General features: G+C 40.5%; 1 protein-coding gene across 1 annotated transcript in view; it reads right to left on the minus strand.

Annotated features, from left to right (window-relative positions):
- The window catches only part of lmtk2 (lemur tyrosine kinase 2), a 30310-nt gene extending 12266 nt beyond the window's left edge, over positions 1–18044 (minus strand). The window contains exons 1-6 of the mRNA XM_037792406.1: positions 17571–18044; positions 7192–7325; positions 6848–7001; positions 5667–5743; positions 4604–4722; positions 4192–4279 (exon numbers count right to left, since the gene is read on the minus strand). Of these exons, the coding sequence (XP_037648334.1) occupies positions 4192–4279; positions 4604–4722; positions 5667–5743; positions 6848–7001; positions 7192–7325; positions 17571–17664 (666 nt within the window). The 5' untranslated portion in view covers positions 17665–18044. The remainder of the gene's footprint in view (positions 1–4191; positions 4280–4603; positions 4723–5666; positions 5744–6847; positions 7002–7191; positions 7326–17570) is intronic.
- Positions 18045–19724: the final 1680 nt, after the last annotated feature.

Raw genomic sequence — 19724 nt, forward strand, 5'->3', positions numbered from 1 at the left:
GTAGATCTCCGACACGCTTGTGAAACTGCGATAACGTGAGTCGCAGAGTGCTAAACCGTGGTACCGCCTGCCGCCGTCTGACTTCCGTTGTTCCTAAAGTTGTGTCATTATGGTAAGGATGACCTCCGAGCGAGGTGAACGGCGTTACCACGGTTTTGCACTCGGCGGCTCGCGTTACCGCAGTCTTGTAAAGGGAGGAGTGAGAGGAGGGGTACTCAGTTGGCTGCAATCTCCAACCACACCACTAGATGTCGCCAAATCCTAAACACTGCACCTTTAATGTTATGTGTGCTTTTGAGATCATCAGAGTTGGAGCAGAACGGAGCTCCCCCTGAGGAATGAGCTACTAAGAACATACTGCGCGTACACACACACACACACCAGATTCACAGAATACACGAGGCACTCTTGTTAAAAATGTCAAATCACATGCAGTTACTGAGTACGCATGTTTGTGTGTTTACAAAGGGTTTTCTTTTCCCGGAGCTATCTCACTACAAGCAGCTTAAGTTAGATCAGTCGTCTTACGTAAGCAGCATACTCGACCACATTTACCCACACACACACACACACACCCACACACCCACACCCACACACACACACACACACACACACACACACACACACACAGCTCTGAGAAGCTGTCTTCACAGAAGAGCTATATTGAATGTATGGTAAGTGATACCCTCTGCCCGTCTTTATTTGTGAAGGCTCCGCAGCAGGTGATTAGTTCTGGGTTTCAGTGCTGTTAATGAAACAACGTTAACTGTGAGAGGCCAAAACAATTAGGCCTTGTGTCTGACCCGTTAATAAACAAGAATGTACCAAGTTCCCGACGAACCGATTCATGTCTGGCTCCGACATCACATGATCGAGTTATGTGAAATAATTCAAGCTATTTAAGTCGTCCGTACTAGAAGCAGGCTATATTCTGATCAGTTTGTTTACTTGTAAGAGTGAAATCCAGGGTTAAAGCACTTAAAAGGTGGAACACAAAATGGTTTTTCATAGCCACCAAGGCAAAGAGTGTGACCAACAGATTTAAAGAATGATTTATATAACAGCCTCCAGAAATAAACAAGGACACCGGCCACATAAGGGCAACTTTACCCACAAGGTGAATTGTAAAGCCCAACACGCCTACAGGCAGAGCATGGTCAGTAATGTATAACTTAATAAATGCCATGACAGTAGTAACATAAAGAGCACTTCCATCGGGGGGGATTGTTGCCTTAACGACCGTAATAAATGAAGGAGATCAACAACTTTGGAGAGCCAGAAGTCAGCTGGCTCACGTCCGAGACCCTGAACCAGAGAGGGGTCTGACTAACGTCTTGGCGAGGCACCAGGCAGGAGATCCGTACATTGGAAGCTGTCACTCACGCTGTGGTATGTGACATTCTGCAGCCCCCTGCACCAGTTGCTTGATGTATTTTGATGTCTAAAATGCTTTGAGTCAGGGTTACCCGGCACGGGTGATACGGGACGAAAAAAACACCGTCAATCAGCGCGGGCTGTCAAACGTCAACGTATATTGGCGTTTTGGGATTCGTCTTGTCCACTGCGCAGCTGCAGTGTCACATTTCATGTTCCGGGCATCTAGGGGATGATTGACACGGCCTGAAGTAGTAAGAGACCACAGACGAGTCAACTTACACATTAAATCCAACATGAAAGCAGGTTCAACGCTTCATGCGTCATTTGGACGTTTTTAAATAGTGTAAATGGAACATGTACTGAAAGAAAGAAAACATGTATTGTGTAAGACAAGATCCCACTTGGATGAGGTCACCAAAACTCTTTATCCAGCGCGGGATAACGAGCATAGACATCACTCAGTTGTGCTCCCCTCACACATTATCACCTTCAACAAACAGGACCTGGTCTTCACACGCAATCTTCCCTAATGACTCGCACACACTTGTGATAAGTCATTCGCTTTGACTCATTTCCATCTCCTGTCAGAAACGTTACTAGAGCTGGCTGGGAAAGACCACAATGCCGGGACACCGGCCAGGCCCGGGCAGCTGGACAATACCCCCGGCCCGACAAAGTTATGCAACGTCTGGTAAGACGAGCCAAACTGGACCCTGCCGGACATGTTACCAGGTCGGACTAGAGGGAAGGCAAGGTGGGTGGGGAGCGGAGCGTTTGTGTCACCTAAACAGCAGAAAAGCGTTTCCTTTTTTTTTTTCTGTGAGCAAATAAAATGTGGCTCAAAACATCCAAGGAGCGTAAATGAAAATATTCTACCACTCTGCACATTTACACACAACTAATACATTACATAAAATTCAGATTCTGTACATCCTGTATCCTGATATCAGGCCGTAAGTGGGTGGCGTTTTGCCAACCAGACACACCTGGGTCTGATAAACTCACATGCAGACACACACACAGATAAATTATATCTGCCAGAGTGGGACATCCGATTCAACAGGACACTCGCATAGAGATGAAAAGTAAAGGTTGTAAACTGAGTGAGTGACTGATGACGCATTCATTTGGGGTCAGCGGAAACAAATTGTTAACACAACATTGACATATCATCACTTGTTAGCAAACAGTTGCTTATTTAAAGACCCCCTCCAGTATATTTTGGCATTTCTATGATATTCCATAGTTATTAGAGTCATTTCCTGACTAAATTGATTAGCCACACTGTTTGCCAATTGTTTTTTGACAAATAACTTAATTTTGTGCTCAAAGTACAAAAAAAAAAAAAAAAGAAGGTTGTTGCTAAACGAGAATATGACTGATAAATTAACGGAAAGCAGCCGATACCAGAGGTTTGTGGGCCTTTAACAGGTCCGAGCTGAGGCGAGGCGAGAGCTGGTCGACGGTGCACCTTCAAAATGTCCTGAAACTGCATTTCAAACAGCGGACCTCTGCAACATGTCTATCCGTCCTCCGGTGCGCTGTGGCCGGAGTGCAGCTGCTCGGTGCAGCAGCAGCAGACAGACGGGGAAGAAGAGAGCGAGTGAAAGCGAGTCGGTGTTGTTGAGCTAATTCTTGTCTCATTTGTGGTCTGATAAACAGTAAATTCATCTGAACTGGGTTGAAAAATTATGCAATCTGTTTGCCATGGTAACGAATTACATCTGACTGTTAACCACACCCCCATTCTCTGTTTGAGAACGTTGACCAAAAAACAGGAAGTAAAACTGGCTTAAGGGGGTAAATAAACTACAACAAACTACAGCCTCAAATGTTGATTCAACGCCTCTCTGTAAGGTTTTTACTACTAAAGGTTGGATTGCATTCAAATAAGGTAAGGTATTTACTACAGGTTGGATTGCATTAAAATGTGCAGGTTTTCCATGGTGCAAAAAGCTACTGTACTTCTCATCTGATAGGTTTGTCCTATTGAGATAAATCAAACAGACACCAATGCGGTGGTGGCGTATATTTTTAGGTAACCTGGGCAACCTGTAGGTTTCTTTAGGAACAGCTTGGTTTACTTTAGACTGAACTAGACAGTCTCCAACATGCACAAGGTGCGAACCATAAAAATGCACAAACACAGCAACTGGTGGAGGAGCTGACACCAGAGGAGCGTAAACGGAGCCTGTTGCTTTACTGGGTGAGGTGGGAATGTGAGAAGTCCCAGGCTTAGACTAGCTATGCGACTTCGGCAGGAGGAGGGGAGGGACGGAGGGAGGGAGGAAGGGAGGAAGGGGAGGGAGCTCCCAGCAGTGAGGGCCCGGCCCACCCAGAATAGGTGAAGAGAAACAGGGGATAAATCAGCTGCCACGATAGAGTCTGAGTCACATCAATGTGCTTAGATGAACACAGGGGGGCTAATTTGGGATTGAGACAGTAGGTTTTCAGTCCAGATGGTCATTAGAGCAGGTCAGCTACGCGTGCTTGCTGGCCGGTATTTAAAAGGGGGCTTGCCCTATGAATTTGTGAGCTTTACAGACTGACATGAGATAATTCTCAGATTTCTCAATTAATGAAGCAGAAAATAAACCATCTCTCAATCCCTCGACACTAGGACACAAAGCCTGCCTGTTGTGCACAATATTACAAAACAAGATTGCAGATTTTATAGTTTCATTCACATGAACGTAATGTTATCAATTTTGGCTACAATTTTTCTTGGAGTCACAAACAATCAACAACTTTTTGTACATTAAAAAAGGGCGTTTAATGGTATATTCCAGATTCTAGAGCCAAGTGTCCACTCACCATTTCACAGTACTCAAAGACGAGCAAGAAGGGAATGGCCTCCACACACTGTCCCTGGCATTGGAGGATGTTTGGGTGCTGCAGCACTCTGTATAGACAAAACAACACAAAGCCTGTTAATACTGATGTTAATTAAGCTTTGAAATAACACCTTAAAATAATAGGTGTAGGATTTTGAGAGGCGATTAAGTCGGATGCAGTGTGTGAGAGGAAAGGTAGAGGGTGCTGCTAACATTACAGGGATGTCATATCGCTATTTTTGTCCACCTGCACTGTGTGCGTATCCTTCCACACGCTCATTTTTACAAATGTAATGAAATCTAAAATACTCTCATTAATCAATCAAATATTGGAATTAAAGATCATCTGATTAAAAACATCTGAGAAATAATAATAATAATAATCCGTTTACCTGTATGGATCCCCCTGCTGCAGGAAATCATTCTGCTCCTTGGCACTTGCATTAGCTTTTAACTCCTTCACCACCACTCTGGCTCCACCTGGATCTGTGTAGATTTCACTCAGAAGGACCTGTTGATACATGAGGACACTTTAAGCCAAACAAGGTACAGAGGAAAAAGAGACATTATGTCTCTACATGTTGAACATGTTGAAAGAGGCAAAAAAATGCAGAGAAAAAAGGTTGAAAGGCAACAGATGTGAACAATGAGGGGGAAGGATGAGTATTCCATTGGTCAGGTTGAGGATTATACGGAGAGCATGTATAAACACTTATCCACCTTAAGATGAGTCGCAGGAAAGGCAGTAAAAACAGGTGAAGGGGACATGTGCATAAACCGTCAGTGATAACAGATTTAGAGAATTCATCCAGCCTGTGGCACAGATGACGCAAGCAGCCACCTTCGGCATTCTCTAGTTAAAGGTCATATAGAATAAAAATATTCAACCAAACATTACCCTTACTATTTTCTCTGAGACTCGCGGGATCGCGGGTGATCTCAACTGACTTTCCTGTCTTTTAGAGGCTCTATCAGGTTCACTTGTTCAAGTGAAGCTACAGATATATGAAACTATAAACCTATGGAATCCATTGGTACCAACCGTGTCATACCACCTTGTCGGGAAGGAGGCTAAATAACGCTCCAAAGTTGGGCTAAATTTTGGCAAGGAAAAACTGGCATGGCCATTTTCAAAGGGGTCCCTTGACCTCTGACCTCAAGATATGGGAATGAAAATGGGTTCTATGGGTACCCACGAGTCTCCCCTTTACAGACATGCCCACTTTATGATAATCACATGCAGTTTGGGGCAATAACCATGCGGTTAATTCATGTTTATTTCTAATTTCTCAAATTTAATCGTCAGGTTTCACAGCTTTCAGATGATGTACACCACTTCTATGTGACATCTACTGTTGACCTGCTATCTCCCCCTAAAGATCCCCTGTACCCCCCTAAAAAAGACTAAAACGGGTCTATTGTGGGTCTCAGAGGGTTAAAGAAAACCAGTCTTACCTGGCCAAACCAGCCATTGCCGATCTCATGGATGTAACTCAGACTGTGACGTGCTACCTGGAGGCCTGTGGATCCATCTGTAAAACCAACCACAAAACACTGTTAATCAAGACTGTACCAATTAACAAATTTCATGTGGAGTTTTGGAAAAGTTACATGTGTTGCTGATTACTGTGGTGATTTTAATAAAAAGGTCTATCCAAACCTCAGATTTATTTAAATCACAAATGGGTTTTTACAGAGACGTGACAAAAACAGACTTGGATAATATCAGGTAGTGCAGGTTTGTTAAGATCCCAATCAGATGAGTTTTTCTTGTAGAATGACACAATTACATGATAAAAGGCATATGACAATGAGCTCACAAAAAATACACCAATATTTCAAATATTCTCCTAAATATGTAGCATAAAGGGCGGGTCCACCTGCATTCTGTTCCTATTTTTTAAAATAGAAATGCCCACTCAGCCGTTGCAAAGAGCAGTGACGTAGGTTACCAAAGTAAGCTAATTGAAGATAATCAATAAGGTTATGAATAATGTGAACACTAGCAATAGCTGAGTCAAAGTTAGCTGTGCAAGGTATGGAAATAACTGAATGGGTTAGTTTAGTAGTATGTATACTCTGCAAGTTAAAATTACTGCTTTGTGCAGGTAGTCTGGTGGCTTTGAAGAGAGCGATATAAGTTTCAATCAGACAGCCCTTTCCGACAGGGAACTGAAGCAGTTATATCGCAGTCTTCAAAGCTACCAGACCACATTCACAAAAACAGTCATTTTTACCTTGCAGAACACAGGAGCTGCTGGTCTACAGCTGCATTGATCGGTTAGTTTGTTTGTGTTATTGTGTGACTTTTGGATCCAAACTAACGTGGCGTCCACACAGCAGTACGTTGCTTAGCTTCAGTGTCGGTACTCCTGTCTGCTTCTCCAAACTGGGAGCGTGCCGACCCTCATCTCAGTTATTGTATGTAACGTTAATACACTGACTATAAGGGTGTATATATACTGTACATGTAGCGGCGTCATCCTGCAGAAACCTACGTCAGGTCACGTCGGAAAAATGTTTTAGAAGGGCTTGAAGGGAAATCTAAAAATAGACACTAAAAAGAACTGCGACAGAAACACAGCCATTCAAAAACATTATACATCTATTTGTCTGTGCGTGTGCATGTGTCTGACCTGTGATGCGGACGGGAGGTTGGAGGTGTGGGGGTCCAGGTAGGGCCACGGGGGACACAGCGAGGGTGTACACCTCGGCTGGGGACTGCATAGAAGGTGTGTCCTCCGCCGGTGGAGTGAAGTCAATCTCATCGTCAAAGTGGTCCTCAAACTCCTGCGCCAACAAAAACAGAGTGGATGAAAACAGGCTTGGTGTGATGCTACAACACAATACTGCAGTGCATATCTTTCACAGCAGAGTTCACAGATCCTGTCCACTACACTCCATGTATTCATTAGGTGTGGCCTGCATGGGAGCAGGTGGAGCTGTGTCCGTCTGGCTACCTGCCCGCCACGACTCTCACCTTGAAGTTGATCTCCCTTTCCTTGCAGCAGGTCACACAGTTCACCAGCAGCACCACCAAGGACACGAGTGCCGTCAGTGACACCACCAGGGACAGGTAGAGAGAGACAGACAGCGTGTCCCCTGTGCTTCCACCTGAAATGAGCAAAAAAAAACAGCTGTAAAACTATGCTGAATTATTCACATTCATAGCTGTGCTTCAAAATTAATTTAGAAGAGAATACGAGTTGGCACCTGAAAGCTTTGGTACAAGCATAAACATAAGTGTGTTTGACAGTGATACCACGCACCAGGGGTGTACTGGCTCCTCTTCTAAATCCACCCACAACAAAGGTACTTTAAGCTCAACAACCAAAATAAACTGCACAGTGCTCTTAAATCTTTCACTAGCAACTCCACTGCAGTGTAACACTGAGCGTGACAGCAGTGGATTTTCTTAAGGTTTACAATTTCTGCATGCAACATGACGTGACAGTTGTGACTCTCCAGACCAGTCCGCCCAACCTCTACCCCTCATCAGCCATTCAAGCAGACAGTTGTGGGGGTTTCCTCTGGCCGATAAGCAGCTGATGGTGCAGCGGTGGTGACAGCAGGTGTTAAGTCTGCGCCGGTGAGGATGCTGCTGGCCCAGCAGTTCGAGTGTCAAGGCTGACAGCAGCCTTGCAACCCACCCACTGCGCTGCTCAGCTGCTGCTCTCTCACTAACACTGATGCTGACCAACACTCACACAGCTGAGGCTTTCCAATTTAGTGCAACCGACATCGTTGTTCTGGAGACTGCTTAAAAAACACATTAAATAGAGGCCCGATTCATTCCAGCCTGTGTAGCATAAAAACTTGTGCTATCACAGGAAATAACAGTGTGCTGAAGTAGGCAGCAAGCAAAGAGATTTATAACAGATTTTTATTGTTTCTTTTGTTGGCAGCGAGTGTGAGCTTGTCACCGCGTTCTTTCACCACCTCGTATTCACGTGCAACAAATGTCACTGCTCATTTGAAAGGTGTGAGTGCCAGCCACTGTTGTCTGTTGTAGTCACGACTGCTGCATGTGAGTGAACAGTCAGACGACGGTCAAGTCAATCCCTTCCACTTGAAGCTGGCATGTATTTTTGCGGATGTCACTTTTGTTCCGTGTCAGCCAGAAACGGTGTTGGATTGTCGCCCGTGAATCTCGCCGAATGCGAGTGCACACAATTTGTTTGATTTGTTTATTTTGTGCTTTCATTATGTCGTATCACATTGTAATGAATGTAAACATAATCTCAGTGCTACATCCAAACTGGCGTGATGTGTGTGTGTGTGTGTGTGTGTGTGTGTGTGTGTGTGTGTGTGTGTGTGTGTGTGTGTGCGTGTGTGTGTGCGTGCGCATGCGCGTGTGTGAGTGAGTGAGTGTTGTGTCCCCATTTTCCCTCCTGTGTTTATTCTGTCTCCCACTGGTTGGAGCTTGTCAGGTACATCCTGTCTGCTAGAGGGAGAAGCAACACCTACCGAGTCTCCTTCTGCTGAACTACAGATTCTTGACAGATGAAGGCGGGTGCTGAATACATCCAACATCCAGACTACAAATCTACTTCTAGTTGGTTTTACATCAGCACATGAAGGAGAAAAACAACAGACTTGAGTATGACAATAAAAGTCTGAAAATGTTGGAGTCCATTTAGAATTTTTTTTCAATATACAAACTATGCTTTTCCAGATGGGATCAATGAAATCAATGAAATCAGATGACATTTTTTTTGCTGCATTAAAAAGGTTTACACTTGAATTGTAATTACTGTAAATTTTAGATTTTTTTTTTTTACCAAGTTGCTGGTGTACGATTTATTATTTTAATAATTAATACAAATTCTGTTTATTTTGAAGATTTTTTTCCAAGTTAATGGTGTACAATTTATTATTTTAATAATAAATACAAATTAAATTTGTATAAATAAAAAAATATATATATATTTATTTGTTACATTTTGCTGTATAAAAAGCTAAGAAAACAATGTTTAAGTCCAGCCTGATGTTGCCGTACACATAAAAGAACAGTGACTTCCACACAGTGAGCCATACAGCTTATTAATTAAAGACTGGTATCGGATCGGTACTCTGTATCGGCCGATACCCAAAGCCTGGGTATCGGTATCAGTCTAAGCCCTGCAATGTTGAAAAAAATCGTCTCCAAAACTCTTTGAGTAGCTTATCCCACGATACATGTGTCATCATTAATCTGTTTTTATATTGAGGTTGTTAGAGGATTACACAAGCATAAAATTGTGAACTGAACAATCCTCTCAGTGCAGCAGCACAGCAGGAATTATTGTTATCCCGAGCTACACTTCCTGATAAATCTATTCAATATGAATGCAGATGTCAAAAGAAATGGAAAGCCGACTGAATGTCAATGAGAACATCTAAACTGTGTTCTGCCTTCTTGAAACATTGCAAGAAGGAAGCGAGCAGAGAAACGGGGATGTGTCTGTCACCCTCGCTACCAGATGAAGGCTGTGATGCATAATGTTGTTTGTCAAGGGAAAGAGGTGAAAGATTTAGCTATTTTTCTACCTTTTTGGCGTTTCAGTGTGCAGAGATCTCCCTGAAAATGTGGATGCATGTTGTTTTTACATTTAAACGATGCTTTTAGATTTATCCACATTGACATGGCCTAAACCAATGACCATATTGTTAAGGGTTACAGGGGAAAAATACAAAGATAAATAAATAAAGAAGTAAATAAAAAACAGAAATATCAATATATGTCACATTTTATCAATTAATTAATGGCTACATTTATTTGTAATATTATTTTTTCCTAAATTTAATGACATTTATTCATTTATCGAGTCACTTCAGCCAAACCCTTGCCTCAGAATAAACCAAATTAATTAATCTGGCAGCCTTCCCCAATTCATAAATAAAGGTAGTCTAACAACAGGTTGAGCAGTGATCTTACTACAATCATCAGGGGGCAGATGAGTTGAGCAGCAATCACTTTATCTCCCTGGGGAGCATTAGATATGATCCAACATGTCAGCCATGACTGAGATTCATTTCATGTCTCTACCGCAGTACGCCAAGCTATCACCAACAAAAATAGACAGGATTGCTCAATCTGGTCTCTTTACTCATGATCAAAATAACATCACAACATTACGACTCTAGATCCCGCTCACACTACAGGTAACCTGGCATTTAGGACAAGTAAAAGGAGAAGGAATACTGTGATGCAAGCTGTAAATGATTTAAATACCTGGCTGAAACACCATTTTGTAAGTGATTTATGCTTCCACAGGATTACGTGCACAAATCTCTCCTCTGTGCTAAAGACTGCAAGAGAGAAAATGTGTCTGAAATATTGATGAGAAGAGGAATGAAAGATTAAATGGGTCCATCGTGAGGACGCAGGCCTCGTGGATGTAGCTCTTAATGGATTTGAGTACATACAACTGTTAAATTAAAGTGTTGCACATCGACATCAGAAGGGAGGTGATGGGCCTTGTTAAGTCTTATATGGGCTAGGGGTGGGCAATCTGGCCAAAAAATATCACCACAATCTATGTAATCGCAATAACGATCCACAATCTAAACTGCAATCTTTTTACTCAATTTTGAAACCTTAGTATGGAACCAAGAGTACGCAAATTGCATACTATTTCCAGTGAATATTACAGTTTGCAACGGCGGAATAAATATCCCACAAAGCAATGCGGCAGTTACATTCATAATGGTCGTTGACGGACGGCTCTGTAAAACCAATAACACTTTAATTTAAGTGTAAGTATAAGGTTTCACTTTGCTAGGCGTAATATATATTTTAAATTAATTCAGACTTTGATTCTCACAAACCATTGTTCTGGTTACATGAGACTGGAACGGGTTACCATGGTTACAAATCTCCAACCTGCGAGGAGGCTCACAGGAAGTGACGACGTAAATTACTGCTCATACATACTGTTGTTTATTCACACAACAGTATGTTGAACGATGGTACACATATTGAGTATGTAGTACACAGTATGTGATTTTGGACGAAACCGGTGTTTCACAGTTTTATTTTAAAGCCTCTGTGTGCACACACAGGTGTTTTCAGTTAATCTGTCTGATTAGACCTCTACTCCGGACTGTCGTCATCACCTGAGTCTCGTGTTAGCTTTGTTGAAGCTGTTGGGGAGGGACAAATTACACCTTTATGGCCTTCAACCTGAGCAGAGGTCTAATCAGCCAGAATAACTGAACACACCTGTGTGGGTGTTCAGAGGCTTTAACAGCACCACTGGACTACAGTCAGACATTAAATTGCCTATGATTTCAAAATGCAGATTAAAACCTGAGTTTAATGATAACTGTTTTGTTTTTGTCTGGTGGGATGCTGACAAGAGAGGCTGAGCCGCCCGGAGTGAAGGACTGTCGGCATATTCTTTCGGGTGCTTTCTTTTAAGATGGTTGAATAGTTTTGTTGTATTACCTCCAGATGAGCCCACAGTTGCTCGACAACGTTTACAGATAACTGACACTAAATATCTGACACTGCATTGCCAAAAACCGTTGGAGAACTGAAAGCTGACACAGCCCAACCTAAAAGACTGAATCTGCTTAACATGCATCGATTAAAACCACAGACTACACAATATTTACACTACAACAAATGACACAAACACAGCAGCACAAGAAGAGGAAAATATATGCAGGGTGCAACACAGAGGAATTAACAATGTCTGGAGGGAATGTCACAGTAGGTGAAAAAAGGTTGTGTGCAGAAAATGCTTTCACGTGAAGAGAAATTAATCTGAATCTTCAATGAGAGTCATAGGCAGTAGCTTAGCTTAGCGTGCATTAATAAATCAAAATTAATTCGTCTAAATCTCATTTTGGACCTTTGCTAATTGAACAGGTGAGTTACAGAGCAACGGATACTTTACAGTTTAGGTAAAAGTCAAACCTCAATAAACATTTACAACAAGAAACAATATCTACTGCATTACTGTACTGTTGCCATGTCACGCAACATCCCACTCTCCCCACCACCACACCCAGGTTGGTACCAACCACAGCCTCAGACTGAGAGGGGGAAACCTCTGACTGGGGTCTTCCACGATGCCACGCAGAAGATGGAGTTTTTTTCTAAAACTATACGTCCATCAGATCAAGCCACTATCATACTGATACCATGTCGTCTGATATGAAACACATGTTTCATAAATCTAGACTGCCAAGATTTTTGCAACATCATGAAGAAGCTTATGATAAACCAAAATTGAATAGCCCTGTTGCAGTCAGATCCAAAATACGTGCCCATTTTTCACAAATGCGACAATTATAGCTTACAAAATGAGTATTTGTCACTGGGAGAGAGGATTCCAATTGGCTTTAATAAAGCTTAACTTCACAACAATCCTGTAAAAAACATTGGCTGTAACTGCAGGCAGCTTTTAGATACAAACACACCGCCCGTCTGTTCGGGCAGAGCAACAGGGTTCCCGGCCGTGCAGGACTCCCAGAGAGGCTGCAGCAGCAGTCAGATAGGACCAAACAGGAGCCGGGTCACGGCAGCTCTACATGGGATCACTTCTCCTCGGTTAGGCCTTATCTGAGTCATGGGTTCATATTATGACTTGGCAGGCCCCACCAAATGACTCAACTGGTTTTTGGGACCAATACGGCAGGGAGCTGCCAGGTCTTATTTCGGTTCCACTGCATATTTCAGTAGGCATTCACGCAGAGGAGGAGCTGACCCATTTTTGCAAATTTCACCCACCAGTGTGCACAACAGTGGATGATGTGTCTGTACTTTCTGTTGTGTGCAGGATGAGGGATGGCATCGTCTGGCTGACATGTTTGGGTTTCGCTGAGATTTGTCTGGCTGCTAAGATAAGAAGCCTCATTGATCAAATGACGAGCCAATACTTATGGCTGCTCTTGTAAGAATCCATTAGTTCTGTCATTTTCAATTAGAAATTAGAAATATTTCCACTATTTATATTTAGACTGCTGATATTTGTATTTATTGACAGACTGTATGTATTTATATTTATCGACAGACTGTACATATTTATATTTATTTATTATCATTTATTTCCACTTTATAGACTGGTCAATAGTGCAATTCTTGTAAAAGCAGCATCCCCTACAGCCTTGGGTGGTAACCAAGTTATCACTGAGCAATGTAGTGGAAGGTTAAGGCCAATGTCCACCATGACCAGTTAAAACATTGACACTTCCGTTAAAGCTTACCTATCTACCGTTACCCATGTTTGATGTGTGTAAACACAGCACGTCACTTGAAGACCGGCTTTGCAAGTGACTTTCCAGTTATTGTTCTACATGTGATCTCACCCACAACCCGAGAACTAAATCAAAACTTTAAAAAATCAAGCATTACTCTAACACATCTTCATGCACTGGAAAATGAAGATGGGGAAGTGGGGCAAAGAACAGGTTGCTGTGTAATAAAAACATAAAAAAGCATATTGCAACATGACTTTCCTGTAAGCTGTAGTGTAATAAGCATACAACGCTGCTGCTAATCATTGACTGGTGCTGATAAGATCGGAATGTGTTATGGTTACACATTACCGACCCTCACTAGAGCATAATCTCGCCTGCATCTATTCATTTCTCACGAGGAAACAGGTTGACAGACTGAGCCTCTTGCTCTGAGAAGCTGCAAAAATGACGTATTGACATAAGGGTTGCAACAAGTGATTATTTTTGTAGTTTATTCATCTTGAATTAGTGTACCATTTCTTGATGAATCAAAGTTTTGTCTGGAAAACAGTGAAAATATTTTAAAAGCATTCAATTTACAATGTGGTAAAATGAAGGAAACCAAAATAATCTTTGAGAAGCTGTAACGACCAAATATTTTTATTTTTTTTTAACATTATGAAAAACATTAATGATTAAATTGTCATCAAAATGTAATTGTCATAAATTTGTTTTCTGTTGGTCCATTATCCATTACAAAACTGAGGTTGTGTCACAAATTCCATACTAACATGCTATTTAGTACGCTAAAACAGTATGTGAAATATTTTGTTGACGGACAGCTCTGTAACATCAATAACGCTTCAATTTAACTGTAAGTATAAGATTCCACTTTGCTAGGCGTTAATATATTTTTTAAATTAATCAGAATTTGATTCTCACAAACTGTTGTTTGGGTCACATGAGGTTGGCACAGGTTACCATGGTTACACGTCTCCAACCGGCAAGGAGGCTCTCAGGAAGTGGCGACGTAAATTACTGCTAGGTGTGTCCGAAAAGATACATACTACTGTTTATTCACACAAAAGTATGTTGAACGATAGTACACATATTGAGAATGCAGTGCATAGTATGTGATTTCGGACGAAGCCGGTAATGTCACATAGCGTCCCAAGTAAAACAGCTGGATTTGAATTGTTTTCATACAATCGATTTCCTCCTGGTTCTGTAATTCTGTCACGAACATGAGTTTGATTCTCTTAATCAATGGGAAGTTTTTTTATCACACTGGCCTATGCACTTTGATTCATCCTTCAATAATCAAATGATCTCACCCGTGACACAACCTGTGATGAAGACACTATAATCCACATAAAAGAGGTGATTCAAGGTTCACTTCAAAACAAGAAACAGCGTTTCCATGCTGGTAGGCCAGCATCCACTCTATTGTCCCATAAACTTGGTTAAATGTCAATGACTGGACCAACCCCACTGACTGATTAACATCTCGGTACCTGCAGGTGCAATAGGCTGTACTATATTAACTCAGACACATCGCAGCTACCTGGAGGTTAATTCATTTGTGTTAAACATCAATCAGAAACAATTAAACTAGGTTAATGAGTAGAGGGTTCATACAGCTTTTAAGAGTAAAATTCAAGCACTTTCAGGGTACCTAAACCAAAAATGTTCAAGCATATTCCTAACCTTGAAAACATAACTGTTAAAATCATGCATTTTCCAAATGGTCCCATATCATGCTCATTTTCAGGTTCATAATTGTATTTTGTGTTTCTACTAGAACGTGTTTACATGCTATAATGTTAAAAAAAAAACTTTATTTTCATCAATACTGTCAGCTTGAATATGCCTGTATTTACCCTCTGTCTTAAACGCTCCGTTTTAGCGCATTTCGACGGAATTGCAACGGAATTGTGTTGCTAGGCAACAGCTTGGGTCCATGTGTACTTCCTGTCAGCTGATGACATTCACATACACTGCTAACAGGAAATAAACTGGGACATATTTAGAGTGTTTACGTTTAAATCTGTGTAAAGGGTCTAAATATTGTTTATTTGTGACATCACAAATGGACAGAAATCCTGACAGTTTGTTTCAAATGCAGAGTTTCTGAATACGGGCTGTGTGTATTTCCCTGTGGATTGAGTGTTTCAATACTTTCACAGTATTTCTATAGCACTTAAGCCTGCTTTATAATAAAAAAAACAAACATGAAAATCTCCCTTTTTTATAGTATGGGACCTTTAAGTATTATTTTATGTGTTCTGGTAGAGGAAAAAGTGTAATGTTTGTGTTTACCAGTTTGCTTTTAGTAAAGTTTCAATGACCTGCTTTGACTTTCTATTATAAGCATTATTAAAAGATCCACCAGTCCATATAGACAGAAATGCTATCATCTTAACTGTGTTATCAAATAGGGACTACAGATGTGAACTACAGATGTGAATAGGGACTACAGATGTGAGTAGGGACTGCAGATATGAATAGGGACTACAGATGTGAACTACAGATGTGAATAGGGACTACAGATGTGAATAGGGACTACAGATTTGAATAGGGACTACAGATGTGAACTACAGATGTGAATAGGGACTACAGATGTGAATTAGTTTAAAGCTATAATCTGGTACGGTGCATCAAATGGTGACATTTATGTTTTAAACTGTACAAGGATGAGAGAGTAACAAACAGGAACAAAGAATCTCACAGCCATCTCAATGTGTATGTGATCAATAAACTAAACTTGAACTTGAAACCTGAACTTGAACATGGTATCTTTTAAATAAAATAAAAAAATTAAAAAAATGCAAATGCAGCAGACAGGCTGCTGTGTTGTTATTTATTGACAGACTGTACACATTATGTTCCCCCATTCACTCTGTATCTTTTATATCTCTATTATTGTTTTTATAATGTTTGTATACCTTTACCTCTCCTGTGTTTCACTCTGTTTGCTGATGTTGCTGCTTGACACCTGAATTTCCCTCCAGGGATTAATAAAGATTCATCTTATCTTATCTTATCTTTGATTTAAAGCACTGGATTTGCTGATGTTCGCTGATGTTGCTGCTTTCAGAATCAGAATCCAAATAATTCATTATTGTTATTCAATTGATTGAGAGATCGATTGATTGTCTATTATACACGGATGAGAGATAAACAAACCGGAACAAAGAATCTCACTGCCATCTCAATGTGTATGTGATCAATAAACTAAACTTGAACTTGAAAATCAGAATTGTGTTTATTGCCAGGTGTAAGAGATAAACACTAGGAATTTGGTTTTGTTGGTGCAAGTAAGCAGTATAATAACAAAATAATAGATAAAAAGGTTAGAATAATAAAAAAAAAAATTCTACCAATATACAATATACAAAATAAGCTATAAACAAAAATAAACATGATATAAACACACTTTTGACACCTGAATTTCTGCTCTCTGTTTGCTGATGTTTGCTGCTTTGACACCTGAATTTCCCTCCAGGGATTAATAAAGGTTCATCTTATCTTATCTTATCTGTGTTATCAAATAACTAATAGTCAGTTAGTACAGGTATGCATGGTGTATCTTTTATATATCTATTTATTGTTTTTATAATTTTTGTATACCTTTACCTCTCCTGTGTTTCACTCTGTTTGCTGATGCTGCTGCTTTCAGAATCAGAATCAGATGGTGTTTATAGCCAGGTGTAAGAGGTATACACAAGGAATTTGCTTTTGTTTTGTTGGTTCAAGTAAGCAGTATAATAACAAAAGAATAGATAAAGAGGTTATAATAAAAAAAAAAAAAATCTACCAATATACAAAATAAGCTATAAACAAAAATAAACATGATATAAACACACTTTTGACACCTGCATTTCTGTTCTCTGTTTGCTGATGTTGCTGCTTTGACACCTGAATTTCCCTCCAGGGATTAATAAAGGTTCATCTTATCTTATCTTATCTGTGTTATCAAATAACTAATAGTCAGTTAGTACAGGTATGCATATACATATACACTAGTAATAACAGTCTTCACTGGTTAGCATGAAATGCAGCCAGGCTGCTGTGTTGTTAGCTTTTAGCTGCTGATTAGCAGCAGCTTCCTCAGACAGAAACATCTGCTATTTCAGCAGCTGGACAGACAGGAGGAGTAGTATTACAGCTGTGTGTTATGATCTGTCTCACCTGGTTTGTGAGGATCCTGGAGAGGAGCTCCTTCAGACAGCAGGAACACCGACAGCAGCAGCAACAACACTCCTCCTCCATCACGGCTCTTCATCCTCCCAGCTCACCTCAGATCACTGCACTAACTTAGAATCGTCTTCCTAAACACTAAACGTCTGATTTGAATCTAAACCGCGAGTTTGAATCACCAGTGTGACGTCATAAAGCAGCATGTTGACCGTCAGCTAGCTACTGTCTGTTAGCTTCAGCTAGCATCTCGATGCTAACTCAGTTTCAGCTGACGACAGCAAACACAGCCGTCAAACGTCGTGTTCCGGTGTCCATGGAGACAGAAGGAGGCTTCACCTCTCACGACATATCATATTTAGTGTCTGTAGTCTTAGTGTTATTGATTAGAACACAGATAAATAGAGATTAATCGATCATGAAGCAGCAGCTCCTCTCCACTCCGCCATGTTGTTCCTGTACGACGTCACAGCATGGAATGAGGCGTAAATCCTCAAATGATTGACAGGTGATCCGGCCAATCACAGCGAAGGATAGCTCCAGCGGTAGACACGCAGAGCCAATCAGCTTCGAGCTTTATTATCAGTCATGTAAATCCAGTGCTTCAAGATTCAAGATTTTTATTATTTTTTTATTTTTTTATTTGCACATATATAAAACTGCACAAAATCCAGTCAATGGAAAAAAATAAATAAAAATGTGTCAGGAGAGGTCAAGAAGCCACAGCTGTCATTATGTGACCCAAGTAGGGAACAAACTGAGCTATATTGACTGTACGATGTAGTTAAAAGCTCCAGTAAAAGATTGTAAGTGGACCTTGAGTCTCCAATATCAGGAGGGGGAAAAAAAGAAAAGAAATATGAAATCATCACCAATAAACCTGACAAACAATTTTATTTCATTTATAAATGATAAAACTGCACGAAATCCAGTCAATGAAAAAAAAAAAAAAAAGAAATGTGTCAGGAGAGGTCAAGAAGCCACAGGCTCATACAAAGGACCCCCCCACCAACCCCAGGAGAAAAAAAAATAATAACAAAAAGGAAGATCTAAACTAACAAAGTTCTAAAAATACAACAAAAGTTAAACAACAAGAAGTACACAAAATGTGCAGAAAAACCAAACCAAACAGTGGAAAACAATGCAATAAAAACAATGAAATATATACAAAAAACATTACAGAAGAAAAAAAAGATTCAAGATGTTTATTGTCACGCCGGTTATACAGGTATAATCGTGTGAAATGCTTTTTGCTGGGAAGCTCCATTAAAAATAATAAGTTATATTACAATTATGAAAGGAAATACTTTGTACAAGGGCATATTAAGAACATATACAGTATATACAGTATAAGATATATTTTTGTGTGAGAAGGTGTCGTATGAATTGTATATTTAAAGGTCTGATGGCCTGGGGGAAAAAACTGCTCCTCAGTCTGCTGATGAGAGTCCTAGGGGTCCTGTATCTTCTACCAGAGGACAGGAGGGACAACAGGCGTGTGTTGTCCTTAATGACCCTCAGGGACTTCCTGCGGCACCGCTGGGTGTACAGCTCCTGCAGGCTGGGCAGCTCTTACCCGGTGATGTGTTGGGCTTTGTATCAAAGCTGAAGCTTTTCTTTTTTACATCCAGTCACTTGCCAACCATGTGAGGCACGCAATAATGATTCAGAGAGATGACTTGACGATAATAAATGTTTATTTGGGGATTTACGGCCAACCATAAACTGCCAAGCAGCATTATATAATAGGTGGACAGGGTAATTTGGCAGGTGCACTGATGCTGGCTTAAGCATCATGGTCTATTACTTAATTTTCTTTCTTGTGATTTCACATGAATGAACATTATTAAATACTTATAGCAAAACAAACAAAATTAAACTCTATTTTTTCAATTTGTTATTGATAAAGCCATACCTCTATATAATTGTAAGTTTTCCTATACATAATGTTGTTTTAATGACTTTCAAGCCGTAGCAGAAGATAACAGATTTTTTACGAGGTGTGGTAAAACCTCAATAAAGATCACCAGATGTAATTACTGTAATGCTCTGTGTATGCTTGTTAACAAGACAAACCCACATATTTCCCCTTTTATTATATATAGCTAAGACTTACAATATGACAGTTGCATATTCATGTGTTTACAG

The sequence above is a fragment of the Sebastes umbrosus genome, chromosome 14, assembly GCF_015220745.1.
Source record: "Sebastes umbrosus isolate fSebUmb1 chromosome 14, fSebUmb1.pri, whole genome shotgun sequence".
NCBI lineage: Eukaryota > Metazoa > Chordata > Actinopteri > Perciformes > Sebastidae > Sebastes > Sebastes umbrosus.